Source organism: Alligator sinensis, unplaced genomic scaffold (genome assembly GCF_000455745.1).
Source record: "Alligator sinensis unplaced genomic scaffold, ASM45574v1 scaffold178_1, whole genome shotgun sequence".
Taxonomy (NCBI): Eukaryota; Metazoa; Chordata; order Crocodylia; family Alligatoridae; genus Alligator; species Alligator sinensis.
Window position 1 is genome coordinate 2,262,293 of NW_005842031.1, and position 22,949 is coordinate 2,285,241.

Below are 22,949 nucleotides of genomic sequence, written 5' to 3' on the forward strand. Positions count from 1 at the left end.
TTGGACCCATATTGTTCAACATCTTCATTAATGATGTGGACACTGGAGTCAGAAGCGGACTGGCCAAGTTCGCCGATGACACCAAACTTTGGGGCAAAGCATCCACACCTGAAGACAGGAGGGTGATCCAGGCTGACCTGGACAGGCTCAGCAAGTGGGCGGATGAGAATCTGATGGTGTTTAACACTGAAAAATGCAAGGTTCTCCACCTTGGGAGGAAAAACCTGCAGCATCCTTATAGGCTCGGCAGTGCTACACTGGCTAGCACTACGGAAGAAAGAGACTTGGGGATTATCATTGACCACAAGATGAACATAAGCCTTCAATGTGATGCTGTGGCTAGTAAAATGACTAAAACGCTGGCTTGCATCCATAGATATTTCTCAAGCAAATCCCGGGGCATTATTCTCCCCTTGTACTTGGCCTTGGTGAGGCCGCAGCTGGAGTACTCCGTCCAGTTTGGGCTCCACAATTCAAAAAGGATGTGGAAAAGCTGGAGAGAATCCAGAGGAGAGCCACGTGCATGATCAGAGGCCAGGAAAAACAGATCTTACAACAACAGGCTGAGAGCTATCGGGCTCTTTAGCCTGGAAAAGCGCAGGCTCAGGGGTGATCTGATGGCCACCTATAAAGTTTATCAGGGGTGACCACCAGTATCTGGGGGAACGTTTGTTCACCAGAGCGCCCCAAGGGATGATGAGGTCGAACGGTTATAAACTACTGCAAGACCATTTCAGGCTGGACATAAGGAAGAATTTCTTTACTGTCCGAGCCCCCAAGGTCTGGAATAGCCTGCCATTGGAGGTGGTTCAAGCACCTACATTGAACACCTTCAAGAAAAAATTGGATGCTTATCTTGCTGGGATCCTATGACCCCAACTGACTTCCTGCCTTTGGGCGGAGGCTTGGACTCGATGATCTTCCAAGGTCCCTTCCAGCCCTAATGCCTATGAAGTCTATGAAAACTATGAATGATTTCTGTCGCTGAAGGCTACCAAATATATTTAAATAGCCTTATAAAAGTTTTTTTTTAATTTTCTTTCTTTTTTTTTTTTTAATAAGACCCACTAACATAATATCACTTTGATATCTCATATTCTCTTTCCTCTTATTTTGGTAGCCTTCAGTGACAACAATCTTCATTCTTTTTGTTGTTAATGAAGAAAAAACAAAATCTCATTTTTACGGGCCAGTGATGAAGTAGAAGTAGGTTTCATCAAGGATTAATTTGGCTGAAACTGTTATTATTTTATAACATTATTACAATGAGGAGCCCCCATAACAACCTGGGCCCCATCACAGCCAAGGAAAATGACCTATGAAATCAAAATATACAAAATATATACATAATCCTATGAAATGTTTACTGTCAATAACCAATTTTAATGAAATTGTTTAAAAAAATCCTGCCTTCCCTCTCCCCACACTGAAATCATCCCCAAATAATATATTTCTGTGAAACATACATCCAAGATACCCTAAGTGCTCTAAATACATTTTGCTCATTACACTGGGGTAAATCCAGACCAACTCCAATAAATTCATAGGAATTAACTCGATATATACCAGTGTAACTGAGAACAGAATTTGGCACAACATGCTCAGACTTGGGGACAGAAGGGAATAATGATTACATTATATATTAGGTAATGGAGGGGGTCCTTTACCCAAAGAAAGAATGTAATTACTACTATAAACTTTTTAGAAATAGGAGAAGAGGAAATTAAAGTTTTACCACCTGGTATTTTTATCTTTACCTGACAATCTCATTATTCAAAGAAACGGCTTCCAGGTATTTCTTCAGTGTATAATAATTATGGATATATTTTCGGATGTAATAGCCTCGCCATCTTTTCTGGATCTAGAAAAAAAATATTTTACCCCAGTATATTTTATGCAATACTGAAAAAGTTTGGCAAAACTCATGCAATGCCTGTTATGTTTCTCAAAGTTATGGTGCTTTTAAAAGTGATATCAAGCATACACCCAAACTTGCCTCTCCATTAATGTAATGAGAATAAGAAGCACGTGTAGCACAGACCTTGGCCTTAGTTCTACGATCGTTGAGGATTGTGCCACAAGGAATGCAATCTGTTGTACTATATCTATTAATTAAAACATTAGTGTTTTACTGTTACTTTATATTCTCTTATCCTCCTATTTCTATTTTCTGCTTCACACACTTGTGTGATCTTGTCTGATTATAACTTTGTAAACTCTTTGGGACACTGACTATCTGTTTCTGCATGCCTGTACAATATGTACAATATCTTCTACAAAAGGCTTAGATGTCTAGTCACTGCTGCACTTTAAGTAATAAATAATACTGATATGGGTAGCTATACATGGGAACAAGTAAGGTTAAGCATTAGGCATAGTCTTTTGCACTATGTGGTAGTAAATATTGGGCAGAATTCTATTTCACTTTGTGTGCCTAAATGGCAGTTTTCCAGCCACATAAGTGGTATTTTTGGCACTTACACAGTTTGGGATTCAATTACCCATGCAGTGTGGATGCATAAGCATCCTCACGGATCATCAGTATGTGCACTAGGCTACACAACTATATACATGTAAATGCTGGGTATAAGTGCCAAAATTCCACCTGGCAAAAACCCATGATTAGCAGGTGTCAGATGACAGAGGAGGAGGAGAAGAAAAACACTCTTGTGTTTTAGATCCAATAGCTAAGTGGTTAGGGGAATTCTCTAGGAAAGAGGAGACCCAGCTTCTAGGCCCCTTTTGCCCAGAAGGGGTTTGAATCTGAATTTCTGACTTCCGACAGAGTGCTCTAACCAACAAGCCTGTGTCAGGTATCATCCAATCTCCTCTCCAGCCCTCCTTTTGAAACTGCTCCCCTGGGCAGGGGAGCCAGGAGAGAACAAACTACAGTGTGTATAGCTCAATGAAATGGTTGCTTAGGAAGGGAGCAGGTCTGTAGCTCTTGCCTTGTCCCTACTGCTCTCCATCCATCTTCTCCACTGAATATTAAATTTAAAGTGCAGTGACTTCATCCTCAAAAAGAGTGCTAGAGAGGGGAATGGACAGCATCCAACCTGTGGTTGGTGATTAAAGCACTGTGCTAGGAAATTAGAGAGACTGGGAGCATCTACACATACATTCACTCCAGCCTAGATTTACTCTGGTGTCAACTAAGCTGGAATAAGGGGTTTTGGTCAGACGTCTACACATATGGGGATTAGGGAGTTGATTTGCACCCAGTTCCCTGCAGCCCTGCAATGGGCCCCTGTGGCCACTGGGGGGAGCTCTAGGCTTCGGCTGCAGCTGCCAGCACCAGGCATCCCACTTTAAAAGCCAGTCATGCTTGCTGCTCTCTGATCAGACACTTCCTTGCCCAGGAGCAGCATGCCAAATGCAGGGACAGCATGTGGCAGCTTTCTCCTCAGCCACTCTGCCTCCCCACACTATGGCTGCTCCAGTCTCTGACCCTGGCAGCAATGACCCCTGCTGTGGGCTCCTGCTGGCTGCCACGATTGCCCTGCTGGCCCTCTGCACTAACTGCCACCTAGCCCATGGCCGTTTCACCCCACCCGGCTCCCCTACACCCAGTAACCGCCTGCCTGGCCACAGCACACTGTCCCAGAGCTGCTGCCACCACTGTACCTCTGTTGCAATGATAGACACTGACAAGGGGTTCCATGATGCCACTGCTGGGGCTGCCATCACCCTCCTGGGCCTCCAGTCCCTCTGCCTCTTGGCCCCCCACGCCAGCCAGGATTGGTGGTTGCATGTCATCCAGCACACCTGGGATGATGAGCAGTGGCTGGACTGCATAACCTGGGCCACCTTCCAAGACCTGCTCCAGCACCTCCAGCCCAACTACGGCAGAGCACAGGTTGTGCTTGCCACTTCAAGGGGTCGGAGCAGGCAGCAAGCAACCTGTAGGTGGGAGCAGACCCAATCAGGTGGTCACATTAGGCAGGAGGCTACCTGATTGGGGGAGAGTCTGGAAGCCTGGGTATAAGGCTAGGTCCCAAGAGCTGAGCTCGCAGTTGCTGCAGTTACAACATCACCCAGCTGGAGATCTGCTGCTCCTAGAACAGCTTGGAGGTTCAGGGTAGGAACTATGAGGATGGAGGAGGTTCCTGGTACTGGGGTATAACCTAAAACTATACCCTACTGGTGGGGAGGGGGTGTTGCTTGTGGCAGTGCAGTCCTCAGGAAATGCCACACCTGTGTTTCCCCAGTGAAAGGCAAAGATGGGGTGCCAGAAAGCCTCAGCTCCTGCTGCCTTGTGGGTGACCCTCTGCCTCCCCCCAGAGTGCCATGAGGTGGCCAGTCTCCTCCTGGCTCCAGTTGGGGCCCCAGGTGGAGGGTACGGGTGTGTGGATGTGTGGTCCCAGGCTTGGACATGGAGGAGGAGGCCACAGTGGGTCCCACCTGTCTCTCTGGGCCCCTGTGCAGCTGTCCCAGTGTTGCCGGCCCTAGGCAGTTGCCAGCAGCACCCAGTGCAGTGGTATGGCCCAGAATCAGCAGCTGCATGGCAGAGGCAATGTCCTGCAGCACATGCAGGCACAGGGCAGGCTACCGGGGGCATACTGCAGGTAGGTGGCCCTGGCTCTGCTGCCCAGAAGTTGCCTGCAGGTGGCCCTGGGGTGCCGACAGGCCTGCCTTGGGGCTGCAGCAGCCTGCAGCACCCAGCTGGCCTCACTGGCACTGCCCTGGCAGCCATGTGGTAGTGCAGTGCTAGGCAGCAGTGCAGGAGTTCAGGCAGGCAAGCGCAGCCCAGCTGTGGCCTGCCCAAGGAGACACACAGGGCCTGCAGTATCCTCAGGGTGCCTGTGGTGTGTGTCCCAGGCCCAAAGTGTCTGCAGGCTTTTATACCCTGCAGACAGGGGCTGCTATAAAGGCAGCCCAGCCCTGGAGCAGGAGAGGCTCCTAGCCTGCAGCCCTTAGTCTCACCTTAGGTTGGCTCCTGGTGCCTAGGCAGACCTGGGAATAAATTTACTCCTGGGTCACATTTACACGTGCACTACTGTGCATTAACTAATCCCACTTAAATTTGCTACTTGCATTTGCAAGTAGCAATTTAAATGGGATTAAGAGCTTTTACTACGCAGTAAGATCATTCACATGTAGATGTGTGTGCATACTGCACAGTAAACTGCATTCATGCACAGTAACGTCTTGTGTAGACGTGCCCACTGAGTTTCAAATATTATCTGGGTGAGGCAAGTCTAGAACCTTGATCTGTTACTTAAGGAGTTTGTCCCTTAACCACCAGGTTAAAACATGAGAGAGTATGCCTCTTCCTGGCCAGGTATGTAGCCACAGACCTACCTGTTTAGAACACCACACACTGAGCAAGCTCTGTTGCCATAGGGATGCTTACACATCCACATTGCACAGGTAACAGAATCACACACTGTGCATAAACGCCAAAAATGCCACTTATACAGCTGGGAAATTGCCATTTAGGCATGCAAAGGGAAACAGAACTCTGCCCATCACATCCTTTGCACGCCCATTTCCTTCTGCACAAATGTGCAAGATGAAAAAAAGGGCTGGAATATGAGTGAAGAATAAGCTTGTCTGCAGAGATCTGAGATTAGGCATATGAATAAGGATTTTAGCTTTGTTCATTTTTGGTCTTAGTATTGCTACTAAAGCAGGAGCAATTGGTTTCCCTATAGTTCTGCTCTAATGCAGGATTATGATCTCATGCAAACATTGCAAAACTCTAACTTTTTCCAGTGGGGCCAGGATTTCACCCAAACTATCACGTTCCATGGAAAGGCACAGGGGCAGAGTAGTTAGGGTTTCTTGTTATGGCTCTGAGGCATGAATTCAAGTCCTGATCTGAACTCATGCCAAAAGCTGGACCCAGCTGACTTGGCAGTAAGGGTACATGGTCAGTCAGACTGAAGAGTCAGAGGTGGCTAGATACGATGCTGGCCACATTACTCCCTTAACCAGAGTAGCTCAATGGGCAGTTAGGCTCAAATGAACCTTCAGATATCCTCTTCTGTTCTCAGTTCCAATTCTCCATAAATTCAGAGTAACTTCCTACATTTTGATGCATACATTGTGGATTTATACCAATCTAACAATAACAACAAAAATAGATCTTTTTTTAAAATGCTAAGATTCTATTTTCCTTATTCAGTAGGTCAGAGTCTGCATGACTGGTAAGCTTGAATCTATATAACATGATATAGATTATATAGTCTTAGAAGAACAAGATCTTACACAAAGGTTCTGGTGATGCACAAATTTGCCATATAGAAGTTGCTGAAAATTGTTGCTTTTCCAAAAGAATACAATATTTTATAACTCTATTCCTTTTTAATTCCAAGGTGAATGTTTTAACACTTCTAAAAAAAGATGAGTGTGTATGCCCTTCAAAGTAATTAGCAAGTTTCAACAGTGATTGGTACAAAACAATTATTGTCATTGATCAGCACTGAACAGATAATTTTAAACAAAGTCATTGTGTGCTCAGCAGATTACAGCTTGTTAACGGGCAAGTTCTAAATGACCTCTTAAGCTAGTCAAATCAATGATGCATATTCCTCATTAAGTAACATCAAAATGTAAGTGGTTTTATAAATAATGTTTATTTTAAGCACTAAAACAAATGGCAAAACCTTGATATATCAAAAGCCATCTGCTCATAGAAAGATTTTCTTTTTGGGGGTTACTTTTGTTGTTGAAAATTCATAGCAACTTTAAATCTTCCAAAAATAAAGAGAACAACATATCACAATCCAATATTAAAAAAATAAATAAAACTGATTCCTAGAAAATAAATTGCAGATAATAAGCCTCTATTTTGAAAGATTTTTTGTGTTTCAATTTTTATGAAGATGAGATTAACAGTAATGGTTAGGGCCAAACATAATCCCAGGAGAGCGACACGTAGAATGACTTCTGAACGCAGATGCTATGAACTTACCTTAGCTCTGAATGTTATTTCTAATATTAGTGCTAGGTCTTAAGCAATCATTGCAAAATTGAACTGAAGAGTCTGATGGTGTTATAATATAAATCATTAGTTGTACAGAAGACATTTAATCCACTAGTTACATTTAAGTTTTAAGCTAAATTTAATTTTAAAATAACTTCCTAATGCTGACAATATAGTGTGTTTTAACATTACAGGGCTGACTGACAACTATTGTACTTCAGTTTTCTACAATGACTTCAATAACTTTACACTAGCACAAACTGGGGTAGTGCAGTAATAAATCAGGTCCTGCATCATCCATCCCCAAACTTAACAGGCTGCATTTTCATAAATTTCATAGACATTAGACTTGGAAGGGACCTCACAAGACCATCAGGTCCAGCTCAACATACTGCAGAGGGGCTGGCTAGGGCCAAGGGTGCTCCAGTGCAGGGCTAGCTGGCAGGAGGCCCCTGCACTGACTCGTGCACCAGCCAGCCGCATCAGCATCTACACATGTGCTGCTGTGTAGTAAAAAACTCTGCAGCAGGATGACACTTTTATTTACAGGTACTACCCTTCTGCAGAGTTTATTAGTTTACTCCAGCCTCATAGCCCTGCTCATGTAAACACCAAGATATTTACTGAAGCACTAATTAGTCTACTCTTTAATAAACATTTCATGTAGATGCACCCAATCTGTACCAATCTAATCTCTGATCATGGGGGAAAATTCCTTCCTAATCTCAAATATGGTTATTGGTCTGACACTGAGCAGAGAAGCAAGGCACTCTAAGAGGAACCTCTGGATTTGTGTTCCAGTGAAAGCACTGGCACACCCCAGTCAAAATTCCAAGCCTTGGCTGCATCAACACCCAATGTTTCTGAGGAGGTAACCCACCCCCGATAATAAAAAAAACCTTTATCTATAGCAACAAAAGGGAGAAAAAAAATCATTCCTGGACCCATGTGGCAACTTGCAAAATCTAGAAGCATAGGAAAAACCACAGACTCTTCCAATTCAAAAATAAAACAAGCATACCAGCAAGCAGAGAATACCTGCAGTTGTGGAGCACAGGGGAGAGAGGGGAGGGGCAGCAGCGGGGGGGGGCATGGCAGGACTCCTTACAGCAGGAAGCCTGCAGCCTCTGTGCCTCCTACTGCAAGCAGCCCCACCCTGTACTCCCCACCTCCATGGTCCAAGACTGCACGGCTTCTCTGCTTTCCAGTAAGTTTGGGGGTTTTTTTGCAGCGAGCCCACCAAAATCATGGAGCCCACTGTTTTTCACAGAGTCCACATGAAATCATGGTTTCTGCAAAAAATCATGCAATTCTGAATTTGATAGGTCCCTAATTATTATATCTTGGAATTAGATTTGGTATTAGACTTGGGTATGCAGACTTGGGTATGCAGCTGTTTATGAAACCTGGTTCTGAAACTCTTTCTGAAAGACGCATCTGACCAATATCTGAGCTGACTTGTGCTTTCTTACTGAATTCAATTTCATATTAGTAGAATATTTAACCTGCTTCCATGTGCGTTTAAAATAGTTAACTAAGCAATAAACTAATACAAAAATGTAGGGCGATTAGAGCCTACTGGCAATGAAAGTGGGATTTCCACTAAATATGTAAGGTGGCTGCAGAAAGTAAGGTTCTGTTCCTTCAAAGAAGCAGCACAAAACTAGGGAAGTGGGAACTAAGAGTGTTCAAGTCACCTTGGGCAGACAAGGTTCCTTGGGTGAATTTGATATCTTTTATTAGACCAACCCAAATAGTTGGAGAATAGTTATTAAGCAAGCTTTCGGGTTCAAAAACCCTTCATCAGGCTAAGGAAGTTTCAGCAGTTGGTGTGTGCTCTTCCTGGATGGAATGAAAAGTAAAGAAGCCAGGGGCTGGGCTGGGCTGGGGAGTCAGTTGCCAGGCAGATTATAATGTGTCAAAAATCCAATGTCTATGTTTAGTCCATGATCTCTAGTATCCAGGAGGTTGATGAAATGGAGTTCATAGGCTCGTCTCTGGGAAGTCTTGTGTAAGTTTCCCTGGAGGATCAGGACTGAGAGATTGGAGAGAAAGTTGCCCTCCTGTGAGAAATGTGCCCCCACCGGTAATTGGGTATTCCTGTCTTTGATAGATTTCCAGTGTACATTCATTCTGGTGCGCAGTTTGTTTGGTCTCTCCTACATATTTTCCATCAGGGCATTTGGTGCATTGGATGAGGTATATTACATTTCTGGAGGTGCAGCTGTAAGATCCAGGGATGCTGATGGCTCTGTTGTGGGGTGTAGTAATTGTGGGGGTGGTGGAGATGTGTTGGCAGGTTTTGCATTTCTTGTCAGGGCACGGTCTGGATCCTTTTGGTGTGTTCTGGGGTTGAGGAAGTTTGCTTCTGGTGATGAGGTTGGCGAGGTTCAGTGCTTGTTTGAAGGCTAGGATGGGTGGCTCTGGGAAGATCTTTTTAAGAATAGGGTCTCTTTCTAGTATGGGTTGCAGTTGTTTGAGGATTTTTCGTACAGGTTCGAGGGAGGGGTGATATGTCGTAACCAGCGGTGTGTGATTTGTGGGGGGGTTTCTTCTGTACTGCAGCAGTTCTTCATGTGGTGTCCGGGTGGCTCTTTCAAACGTGCAATCTACCTCTCTGGAGGAGTGTCCTTGCTGGGTGAAAGTCTTTTTAAGATTGGTGAGGTGGCAATCCCGGGTGTTCTCTTCAGTGCAAATGCAGTGGAACCCGAAAGCTTGCTTAATAACTATTCTCCAACGATTTGGGTTGGTCTAATAAAAGATATCAAATTCACCCAGGGAACCTTGTCTGCCTATGTCCTTAGACCAACATGGCTAAAACCTACACCCCTGCAAGTCACCTTTGTGCTCCCACTCCTGAGCTGCTCTGGGATCTGAAGAATCCCTAGTGAAAGTAAAATTGTCCTGGGGTCAGCCGCAAGTGCCCTGGGCTAAGCTATAAGAATCACTAGAGCTCTGCATGTTGCAGTCCTCCCCTGAAGATAATTTCTGTGCTGAAGCTTGTGAGAGCATCCTCAAAAAGCAACCTTACACTGTCTTCCATTGTTCTTCAATAAGAGAAGTCTTCTTGATACAGACATGGGGATTTTTAGGACCTTTTGTACTGCTTCAGTCCTTTCATATAAAAGAACCAGAATGAAGTCCCATTATACAATGAGGTCCCATAGAATGATGTGGGAGGTCCCTCTGTATTATGAGGTCCCACAGAATGATCTGAGGGTAATGAGGACCTCATTTGAAGAACAAATTCCATACTTAAAAGTTACATGGTTGTTTACATGCAGTTTCCAGTAGCCCAAGAATGCACGGTTGCACTATGCTAAACATAAGTATAATATATACAGTGGACTTTTGCAGTTTTCCCTTTGATAAACCCTATTTGCATTTTTATTAGCATACAAGGATGTTTCCATTCTTCTCTGTTTAAAGAATCATGGATGACATCATCAATGAGGTCAGCACAGTTGTGATGATGTGTTTAGTCAATTAATTTGTACTTGCTGTACTAACTGGGTGACTGCCTCTATAGCAATACAGTAAACAAATTACGGAGTCATGCCATGCCCTAACATATATCTTTTTACTCCCCTATAACAGTTGATGACATCATAAGAACATGTGTTTTACCAGGATTGCAAGTATATGGATGTGTATTCACACAGGCACGCGTATATACACATTTCAGATTTTTTTTTAAATTACCATATAGGTTCAAGCACATTAAATATTTAAAACAGACAAGGATTTACACACGCAATGTCTATAATTTTCAAACAGAACCCAGATTACTTAGTGTAACTTTAATTTTTAACTATATACTATTTCCTTCTGGTACCACCAGCATATCAATCAAGTTTATATTATTCTGGTTTGCTCATTTTATTAAAAGCAAATTCAGAGCACAATTGACTTTTCATTTGTTTAACAAGTGAAGAAATATTTACCCTGACAGCCATTTCATTGTAGAAATTCATCTTCATAATAAAATATGCTGTCTGTGAATCAAGAAAAAAAGAGATGGCATATATTTCAGTTACACAAAGACAGTGCTCCTATTTTTACATATAAAAGATAAGAATCTTTATACATAATACATAATAAGAGTTCTAGGCTTAGAGAGAATAAAATCAAACTTTGTATTGAAGAGATAGGCTTCCTAATACATAATGCAGGCTTAACCAGAAAAATCTATGGTAGTCAAACTAGGAGCTAATGGAGATATATGATCATAAAATGCTCTCCGCTGAGTTTGATAATCAATGGTGCTCTACTGAGAGTAGAATAACAAAGCAGAAATATTCACAAGTGCTGGTGACACGTAGTATTGTATGATTTATTCACTGGGGTTCTTTTAGCCAAAACTCACAGAAACATAAAAGGAATTCATATTTCAAGACGTCTGGTTTAATGAAAAATTCAAAGAAATGCTGTCTTCAGTCGAAATCGTTCAAGGATACGGATGCGGTGATGGAGCAAAATTGTGCCTTCCAACCATCTGTACTAAATGTTATGTACTTAGCCGCCTCCCGAGTAATCCTTGGGAATTTTGTTTCATTTAATATTCATTTTAACATCATAAAATCATAAATACAATGATACCATGTTACAGTGAATCCCCTGATATAGAAAACATTTTCTGAAGTTCTGGTTTCCTTCCAATAAAGTAGAATTCCTCTCCTCATGAACGAATCCCCTGTTATACTGAACAATCACTTGGCAGCATAGGTTATTTTAATGGATACATCACTTTAAACTAAGCTTTCACATCTGTTCCGCCCTCTAATTACAAATGCAAAATGAACATAATTCACAGTTGTATCATAAAAAGTAAAATATAAGTACTTTAAATACAAGTGTATGTCCTTTATTTAGCACAACATGCAGCTTTTATGTTTTTCTCATGTTTTAGACACAAATCAAAGGCAAAAGTGCTTTCCCCTGATATAGTGATTTTTTTTTCCCCCATGGCAGAGGAATTCACTATAAAAGGGTTTCACTGTAATTAGTGTTATTTGAATTGCCTAGTCTGATCCAAAGCAAATTGTCTGTGGAGAGCAGCAGGACTGGATTATTTATCAACAGTCTGGGCAATTAAGAAACAGTTGGCTGCAATATGTTATTTACAAATGAACACAATGATGCTACTTCATTTTAAATTCTCTTTCTTCATTACATTAAGCAAGGCATAATTCCTGCAGTTTAATTGAGGTGCATTTTAAATGCTTATTTTAATATCATACTGCTTCACTAATAATATAAACAGAAACAATAGCAAAGTGTAATATTTTATACAGAAGCAAAATTCAGGGATTCTTATATATTAGATTGAAACAAAGTTTTATTTTCTATGTACAAGTATTTCAAGCAGAAAACTTAACCCCAGACTTGTGCATTAGAACAATTCGTGTCTTCTAGCTTAATTCTACTCCATAAATCTTTTCTGAATTACATTAACCAGACAACACAACAATGAAATAACGTGTCCTGGCCTAAGAATATTCTGAAGCTGTTAGGTTAAATAAATTCAGTATTGCTTTACCACACTCAACTTTTCTTAACTTGAAAGAAATACAAAAGCAATGTGGGACAACCAGTTTATGAATTACATTTCTAATGGTAAGTAATCATGCTTGGAAACCAGGGTTCTTTTTATGACTGGTTAAACTGAGCCAGGATAGTTTGCAACACCGTTTTGGTACTTCTCCTGATATGCTGAGGGCACTTACGGCTAAAAACAAAAAACACTTTGTCCCTTAAGAATTTTTTTTTCCCAGGACGGGAAAAAGTGCAAATGTTCAGACATTGCTGTTCCTTGTCACAGGAAAAAACCCTAAAAAAGGGATAAGAGATGCTAACAGTTTATTCTGTGTTATCACCAGGGATCCAGGTTTTCTGTTTCCCACTGAAAAATGGAAAAAACCACAGATTTTGCCTTTTGACCAAGAAAAATGCAGATTTTTCATTTTAACAGAGAAACACATGGATTTTCCACTTTTGCAAAGAGCTCTCTGCAGGCTGGCAGAGTTCCAGCCTGAAAGGGGCTGGGGGGAGTGGGAGGAGGGTGGTCAGGCAGGGGACAGCAGCTCCTACAGGTAAGTCTGGCTGGTAAGGTGGGAACTGAAGCCCCCATAGGGAGGGAGGGAGTTGGGCAGGGCTGGGGCTGCTGCCCAATCCAGGTGGTGCATGGGGCTTGGGCCCCAGGGCCAGAATGCACAGGAGTAGAGCCTGGGCGGGAAGTAGGATGGAGCTGTAGGCAGCTTGTCCATGGGGTGGGGGGAGGTAGAGGTGGTTCCCAGCTCCTGCATGCACTCCTGTGTGGCAGGGCAGAGTGGACTGGGGTGGGGAAGCTCCTTGCCTCTGCAAGCCCCATGCCACCCTGGTGAGGCACCTCATGCCCACCTGGCAGCAGTGGGGGCAGCAGTACAGGGTTGTGCCCCTTGCTGCTGCTGGGCGAGCAGGGGGCGCCTCACCAGGGCAGCATAGGGCTTGCAGAGGCAAGGAGCTTCCCCGCCTGACCCCACTCTGCCCTGCCGTGCCAGGTCCACTGGACTCTGTGCTGTCACTCTTGCCCTGATCACAGAACTCTACTGCCCAGAGGTGACCGTCCCAGATGACTGCTCCTACACATTAGTTGCCTTGCATAGCAACTTCCCAGACATTTCGCATGTTCATCACTGACCCAAAATCAGCATCGCAACCTGTATCCACTGAATCAACTTCAAATATCACCAATCGCTGGGCACCTCCACCCACCCAACCATCCAGCTGCTGGGGAAGTCTTCAGACCCAGTGAAGTCATCAGATATACGTTCATGCTCCTGCCTTCATGGCTTCTCAGACAGCCTGAAGCATCATACATGGCAGTTACTGGACCAGGGAGGAGGTAATAGTTCTCACTGCCATCTAGGGTGAGATCGAGGACCAGTGGGGTGGTTCCACTAAAGTCACTGAAACAAGATGGTCTATGAATGGATCCTAAAGGAAATAGTGGCCTGGAAACATGATTGTGAGTGCTGGTCCAAGTTCAGGCAGCTTATCACAAAGACACAGGATGGTAGCTGCATTTCAGGTACACACAGGGTCTCGTGTACCCAATAAGAGGAACTGTTCTGCATTTTCACAGTCAATGACATGTTGTTTCTAAATATGCAGTGAACACAGCGGCCGTGCCACCCAGGAGAGTGATAAGGACTCTGATGCAACTGTGGTCGAAGATAGCCCTTCGACAGGTCAAATATAGGCAGTTGAACATACCCCTTGCAGGCCAGCACAACAAGCTGGGCATTGAGCCACATTGTGGATTCCCAAGCCATCCTGCTGATCTGCATGGACTCACTGGCTATCCACTCAAGCCATGCGGACTCTGAAATGGACCCAGGTTCAGACAACAAGAGCCTGGAGTTCCCTGTCCTCCCACTGTCTTTAGCATCCCTGCCAGCACTCTCATAAGAGGGAGCCTGTGTCCCAGAAGACAATGCTGACAACAGTATAGATCCTGCTTCTGGCAGTGGTAAGTGGCAGCCCACTGTTATGGTTTGTTAAAGAGAGGATGAGCAATTGGGGGTGATGGGCGAGGAGCTGGAGTACTCCCAGTGGAACCTGAATGGCATGCTGGCTGGCTGACCCTGTAGCTTCTTTCCTCTTTCTCCCATCCCCATGCAGAACAGCAGTTAAAGCCTACACTGAAATGACATGGCTGCACATGGGGACTGTTCTGCTATGCCCCTCCTTCCCCCATCCTCCATGTGACTGTGGTGTGCTAATAGTACCACTTCAGTCATAATGGGTGATTCATGGGACCCACCCATTTTTTTTTTGAGAAACAGTTACCAAACAGTCATTATGTTGTAGGTCCCACTTTATGTTAGACAGTAACTGATGCTGTTTAAGGTAACTGACCACTTAATGCCTCATCCATCCCCCTATGAAAAAACATAATAGCAAGAGTGCATAGCTCCAAGTAGCCTCCCTGCTGTCCCTGGCCTCATGCCAAGAGCTCAAAATAAGGCACTAGTCCTGCTTCACACCTGGATGTCAGGACAATGCACCACTCTCACCCCTACCTTTTGCCAGTGCCAGATGGCATGCAAAAGACAAGAAGCACTACACAGCTATTGCTAAGAGTACAAATGAGATGCTCAGGGAGTCCATAAAGGTTGAGCAGGAGCCCATGGATCATCTTGTGTCTACTGTAAACCTGCAGACAGTGATCACCCTACAATTTCACACACAAGTAGAACCATCCAGTAGTCCCTGAGGGCACATATTGCCCCCAGGCTTTACTGTCCCACAGGGGTCCTCCATGGCTTGAGCAGGAGCAAAAGCAAGCACCTCACAGTTGTCAGGCAGGCAGACCCTGCAGCCTGAACAATCTAGTGGTGGCTGTCACCATGTCACCATCTGGAGATATACCACATGCAACTTTCATGCACCACTGCTCATTATCGAGGTAGCCATGATGATCAACTTCCACCAGTCACTACTCATCTCCCTAGCCCAGAAACGCTTCTTCACAGTGAGGAGCCATTCCTACATCTATCCAACCACAATTTGCTAACCTGCAGGCAAACACCTTCAGGGAGGCAGCTCATGGACCAACCATGGTTTGGCAATGAACCCATACTTCTCCCTGACAAGTACTGCTCTTTCGCTCTTAGCACCAATGGAAATAGTCCCGGACGCCATCAGGGCCCACCAATGTCACCTTCTCTGCTTAATTTCACTTATGAGTTCATAACACTGGTCCAGCACATTCCACAAGGCAATGACCACACATGGATCTATAACAACCAATGGTGGTGGAAGTTCCAGGTCACAGCCAGTGGTGGCAGCACAAATGCAGAGAAAATACAGGCAGAAGGCCAGGGGCCCAAGTTGCGCAGTGAATCACACCAAAATCCCTCCCACAAAAATTTCATCACCAACAATTTGAATACCCAGTGGGTGCTTCGCTCAGCGCTGGCAGAATCAATCCAAAATATACCACTTCAAACATTATTTTTAATCCCTCAATGTATAAAGGATAACAAACTACAGTAAAAGCTTTGTTATCTGGCACCCACGGGAATTGGAGGGTGCCAGATAACAAAATATGCCAGATAACTGAGCGGCTTGAACAGGCGTCTTTGCCTGTTTGGGCCGCTGCCTGTCCCGCTGCGTTTGGGGTGTTGCTGCCCCTCCTGCCGCGTTGCCGCTCATCCTGCAGGCCCTGAGGGACAGGGAGGGGGGACCCGCACAGCCTGCTATGCCCCTGGGTCATGGGGGCTTGGCAGCACAGGCTGCTTTCCCCCAGGCCGTGGGGGCTCCGCAAAACTAGAAGTGCCACGGTGACCATTTCCGGTTTCACTTTTCCCTTACAAGCCCTTACAAGCTGGCATGCCAGTTAACAGAGCATGCCGGCTTGTAAGGTGCCGGTTAACACAGCTTTTGCTGTATAGTCTTATTAATTTTCTTTTTACTGTTTTGTCCAAAAATCCCTAAAGTTTCCATGTACAATTGGGAAGTGATTAGTTGGTACACAGGTCATTTTTCTCATCTTGAGGCCTCTCAGTGGGTGCATCTACGCGTGACACTACACTGCCATAGCAATGCGCTATGCTGACACAGTGTCCACAAGCAAAAACTGTGATGCCATAGCTACATTGCCATAGTGATGCACTCCCTTGTTATAGCATATCGCTATGGTGATGTAGTGCCTAAAAATAACTGTGTGTGGTGTGCATAGTGCAGTATGGGCTGCTACTGCACCATCTTTTAGTACTTCCACAAGGAAGTACTAAATGATGGCACAGTAACAATAGCACCATAGAAGCACATGTAGATGCACCCAGTGTGACTACTGGAGAATAGTATAAATCTACTGTTGCTTCATGGACCATGTATTGCCCTTTAACCCATTGAGTAGCACTTACTCAAGAAGACTTATTGATAGGCACTAGTCACCACTAATAAGGGTTCTTGAATTTATCCTTAAAATAGTGCTGAGGTATGCTGTTCAAAGAAGTATCCAAATAAAAGAAGCCACAGTTCTCATTAAAGTTAGTAACAAATATAGTCACCATATGTAGTGCTCAATCCTAATTATGCTGTCCTGAAACCTTAACATTTCTTTTGTCTTAGAGGGCATTTTTTTGCACTGGGACAAGTGTTCTATGCTGACTTATTGTAATAACAGTAACAATACTAACACTAGTGATATTGATAATAATCATATTACTGCTAATAATAATAGTCCCTTCCTGCAGGTGATGAGATTTTGAGGCCCCAGTACCTGCATGATAACAAGTGTGATCCCAGATATAGCACGTCTGAACTTTACCATGACCTTAACATTCCTGAAAAACCTTTATTTTTCCTAACATAGCTATATTTTAAATACAATAACAATCAACACTTGCTTACAGACAGACCATGTAGATTTATCAATCTAATTAGTTAGCTTTATTTACTGGATTTGGGCAGTTTGATGGGGGAGACACATGAATAGTAACAACTGAAATACTAGTAGTGATGCACATATGGACAGCAGATCTGATGAGCCTGAGCCTTTGTTATTTTCCGCATCAGTGCTACTTACATTTCACAATTTTGCATATAATCATTAAAATGATTTATTATCAAGTAATTATGGGTATTTTGTGCATATGCTTTGCCTTGTTTGCTGGCAACAGATACCAGTCTAGTCATTATCATCAGACAAATTTTGAAATTACCAATTTTTGTCTAAAAAAACCTATCGTGTCAAATGTATCATTGTGTTTAATTAACATTAAGTCATTCAGACAATTGTTGAAGGAGTTTAACACACTTTTTTCTACAATTTTAACTTAAATATTGTCCTTAATTACTAAGACTTTTTTTTCTAATATTGTTAGTGGAGCCAGGCCAGTGGTCTAGTAAAGGCTGTGTGATATGTTACTACACAAGGAATCCAAAGACATAAAGGTCTGAGGAGCAATGAATGAGGAAACCTATCTCCACAAGCAGAAACAAGCAATTTTTGTATTTGATTGCAGAGCTGACTGAGAAACTATACAACCAAATTGTGAAAACTGTCAAATCTAGTCCTTCTTGGTAAAAGAGGTGTAAGCACAATTTAGCAGGTTTAAGAAAGATGCTCCCAAGCTCACCACTGTACAACTGACAATCCTTATGTAGAGCTCTTGTTTTCCTATAAAGCATTGGTTATTAGCTACTGCCAGAAACAGGACAGATGTATGCTCTAATCTGGAATGGTAAATCATATTTTACTGTGTTTTAAAAGTGTAGAGTGGTAGTTTACTTTATAGCTCTCCACCTTTATTTGTTATGTATTACTACCAAAAAATTCAGAGCCACTGGTTTCAACTTTTCTGATCCTTTGTTGCACCTTAACAACTACAAAGCATTCTAGGCAACTATAATGTGAAACTATTCCAGCAAAAGGCAACACTGTAAAGAATTACCCAAGGTAGGTTTTTGTGTGCTGCCACCCAAAAAAGAAGCAATGCAGCTAATTAGCCTATCCATAGCATCACAGCAAGGTGATTATATTGTTTCCTGTTTGAGAGAGAGGGCATTTGGAGTTTGACACAAATTAAACGGTGTGGTAGAATTTCTAGGAGTTTTTAATTGATCACTATCCAAGGTAAAAAGCATAAACAGTCCTGGCAGCAGAGGCCAGAACTGAGTGTTCTTTCCTCCCAGTATTTTCTCTCCCTCTCACAGAGTCACATTCTTTCTTTTTCATTTTCACTTCATGGAGAGTCATTAGGCAGCAAAGTCTAGGGCAGTGGTTCCCAATCTCAGGTCACGACCCAAATGAGCATTGTGGGGGAAAGGTCGGCGGCACCGCACACAAAGGACAAACCACGCCATGTGTCGGGAGGTCCCCTGCCCTCCTGCCCCTCCTCCCCGGGCTGCTACTGCACTCCGCTCCCAGCAGGAGGTCGTGGCAAAAAAAGGTTGGGAACCACTGGTCTAGGGCAAGTGCTCTTATTGCTAGGCTACTAGACAAAACACAGGCACCATTGCTGCTGTCCTAACCTGTTGATTTGGATCCCACTCCTTTCACTGCGGTAACAAAGTAAGTGGAAGCAGTAAATGGAGGCTCCTTAGGTGATTTAGATTTGAGTCATAGCAACTTGTTAGAGTGGAACCCAAATAAAGTGTCAGCATACACAGATTGGAGTAATTTGAAGGTACCTTGAAAAGTGTGGCCCATAAGGATGATTCAAGGTTTATTAAGATGTACAATCTTTGATATACAGTATGTAAAATATGATCCTTTCTTTTCTTTCTGTAAATATTTATTTTTCTACAGAAAGAAAACAATTTAGTTTCAGTAAAGTTAATAAAGAATAAATGAATAGCAAGTTAAAAACTATTGTAATATAAAATATTAATATAACTTCGTAAAGCAGTGAAACAGATGAGTGATTAAAAAATTTACCATTGAGTGTTAAGGGCAAAGTATTCTTCTCTTAATTTCCTAGGCCTCCTAACAGAGATTTAAGCTAGCGTGCTATCATACATTTCTGCTATCTTCAAGTCCGTCAAGGGAATTAGATTGGCTGTGATCTGCTGTGTGCCTCAAGGCAAAACCTCAAATATTTCAAGGTTCATTAAATGAGAAATTTAAACCACTAAAACACAGAACAGATATGTAGAGACACTGGCTTATTTTATTTTCCAGAATTAACAGCACTTCAAGGAAAAAGTACCTCCAACCAAGAACCCCAATCCTGCAATTAACAAAGCACAGGTAGAATACTGCAATGATCTGAGCTCCTTGCTAATTTGGGGCCTAAGGTTCCAATCCTGCAAACACTTATTCATATGCTACCAGGAGTAACAACCCGGTAGTAAAGCTATATACATATCATATTTACTCCAATCCAAGGTGAAATTATTTCCCCATTCAACATGGGAAAAAAAGCCCCTTGTTTTAGATTCAAATACAAGCTGGGGGCAGAGGCAGTAGCAGTGGTTACAATTCCAACTCTGACCCTGAGCCTGGGGTTGGAGTCAGAACTGCAGCCGCTGTCCCGTGACACCTGTCCCGTGCTGCTGCCTCTTCTCCCCACTGCTATCTCTGCCCCTCCACCCCCCTGCTGCTGCTTACCATCTCATCGCAGCTCTAGCTGAGGCTCTGCTCTGGCCTGGGACACAGAGGATGGAGCACATGCTGCCTCTACCACCATCTGACCAGGCAGCTGTGGTGCCAGCAGTGGCAGCAGCTCTAGCCCAAATCCAGGGCTGAGGCTGGAGCTGCCACCCCTACAACCACTGCTGCATGGTGGGGCAGGGGCCAGAGGCAGCAAGTTCTCTGTGCTCCCTGTCCCAGCTCAGAGTAGAGTCCCAACCAGAGCTGGAGTTGCCACAAGAAGGTAAGCACCAAAGGGTGTGGAGAGGGTTGAGGCAGGTATCAGGGGGAGGAAGCAGGGGGAGCAAGTTCTGGGGGATGCTGGAGTCAGGAGGTGCTAATGGGAGGAGGGCAAGTTGTGGGGATCAGGTATCAAGGAGTATAGGCACCAGGGGGAAATTGGTGGGAAGGTGCAGGTATCACAGGGGAGCAAGTGACGGGGGGCAAGGTGCCATGGGTTCAGGCACTATGTGACAGTAGGCAGCAAAGGGATAAATGGTGGTGGGGAAGGCATAAGGGGAGCAAGCACTGTGAAGAGGGCAGGTGGGGGGCAGGCACAGGGCATGCAGGCACTGAGGGGGGCAAGAGGCAGAGATCAGGCCACTTGACTCCCCTGTTGCCTGCCCGCCAACACCCTACCCCCTGATGCTGCTTGCCCCACTGCAGGGTGGAAGGGCAACAATTTTAAATGACCGTCCAAACTTAGATTCTATACATGGAAAATTTTCTGTGTGTAAAATCTAATTTTGGGGGGGTGTCTTATATTCAGTCACCTTGGATTTTGTTAAATATGATAAATGTTTGCCAGACTGGGGCTTACATTTTCAACTTTTGGACAAAACCAGAGGCAAGAAAATGAATTACTTATATTTGTGTAGTAAAATGCCTAAAATAATTTGAAAAATTATTTCCTACCTTTAACATCTTTCTGAAGTGTTTTCTCCCTTGATAACCTCTCCACCATTTCTGGATAACAATCATCATTTTGTTCAGGTATCTAAAAAAGGTTTTGGGTGAAATAATGATTGATCAGTAGACTTTAAAAAAAACAGGTTACAATGAACATACATACAATAAAGCTATGCACAAATGTGTCTTTTAACTGCTTTAAAAGATAGGGGGAAGCTGCCACTCAGGAAGGTGCTGTTATAACTATTACACCTGAATGATCCTGTTGATGTAACTTTAACCCTGAACAGGGCTAAAGCTGCAATGGTTTTGATACATTTACATTGCTACTCCTGCATACAGACATAACAGTTACATCATAACAGCTTATATTGGCATAATTTGATAACAATGCACCTGTCTGTACCCTAAATCTCATTCTATTTATTCATTAGCAAAGTATAACAAAATAGACTTAAGAATAGGCTTTTGCATAACTGGTTAAGCCATTAATAAAGAATATAGTTAACTAATACATCTACACAGGAACTTTTTCCTTGTCAAACTTGTGCTCCTGAATATTTCCCTGTCAAATGGCAAAATGCAAAGGTGCTGAAAATATTTCATGAAAAGAATACAGTATTCTAGAAAAAATATCTGACAAGTTTTTTTTCATTTTTCCTTTGTAAAACTGAAAAAATGGGGCCAGCCTCATTAACGTGAGGATACCCTTTTGCTCTTTTCTCACTTACATATACATTATGAGACAGGCCTAAATCCATGCATAGCCTGATGCTGATCCTACATAAAATAATGGTAAATTTGAGGCTCTAAAAAAGAATGAAAAGAGAAAAATACATTTGCTGCCAGCAGGTTTATTGGTTATAGCCATGTGGGTCTAAGGACATAGGCAGACAAGGTTCTTTGCGTACACGTGATATCTTTTATTAAAACAACTAAATAGTTAGAAAAAAATGTTCTTTGCAAGCTTTCTGGCACAATCACCCTTCTTCACGCACAGGGAGAGTCTTGCTGCCAGCAAACATCTTTACAATAAATATACATTTTTTTGTCCAACACAGCTGTTGTCTTTTTTTTTTGACAGGATTATCTATCTGGTTGATAAAAGTAACTGTGTATTTGGATTTCTCCAAAATGTGTGACTTAATACCATATAAAAATTTTTAAAGCATGCCTTATATGGCATGAATACACACAGTAGCTAGTTTAAAAACAGGCTTACTGACAGACTTCAGAATGTAGTTGTTGATAATATATCAATGAGCAGAATTTATTCAAGATGGGGCTGACAAGATGCTGGGGGTGGAAGCTGAAATTAAGACATATTCTGCCTTGAATTAAGACAATTTGCTAGCTGTGAAGATGATTAAACTGCTTACACAGGGTGGCAGAGGATAACAGATCATTGCTTAGAATTTTTAAATTGAGATTAGACAGCTGTATAGAAGATGTGTTTTAATTCAGTTTATTGGGACATATTCTTTAACTTGTGCACAGGAAGCGATCATGCTGTTGTGGGGCTCCTTTCTGGGCTGGAAATCTACAAATCTGAGGACCTTGTTTCACAGTAGGCAGCTCCTAGAACTTTTAACCCCGGGACTGTCTGCACATTAACACCTGAAACTGGTTTTTAAGCGCTCCTTATGTAGTTAAAAGTTACCCTTCTCCAGGTCAGAATTATCTTGCTGACTTGACACACATCAGATCAATGCTTGGGATCTCAATATCGCACTGTTAGGCAGGAGGACATGACACAAAATTACACACACACACACACACACACACACACACACGACACTATGGGTCCACACACATACACACACACACAAACACGCACTTCAGTGGCTGTGTGTGTTAATACTAGAGGGTACTTGGGGGTAATTGGGGTGCTTGGTGACTAGGGGGCAATTGGGGCCTGTGGCAGGGCACTGTGTGTGCCTGCCACTTTAAGGGCCTGGAGCTGGCAGCCACCAGGGGCCCGACGCGGGG

At 43.3% G+C, this 22,949-nt stretch overlaps 1 protein-coding gene across 1 annotated transcript in view; it reads right to left on the reverse strand.

The window, feature by feature from the left end:
- The window catches only part of SPATA17 (spermatogenesis associated 17), a 174,239-nt gene that overhangs the window by 139,942 nt on the left and 11,348 nt on the right, over positions 1–22,949 (reverse strand). The window contains exons 3-5 of the mRNA XM_006022347.3: positions 20,967–21,048; positions 10,873–10,923; positions 1,758–1,861 (exon numbers count right to left, since the gene is read on the reverse strand). Coding sequence (XP_006022409.2) covers positions 1,758–1,861; positions 10,873–10,923; positions 20,967–21,048 — 237 coding nt within the window. The remainder of the gene's footprint in view (positions 1–1,757; positions 1,862–10,872; positions 10,924–20,966; positions 21,049–22,949) is intronic.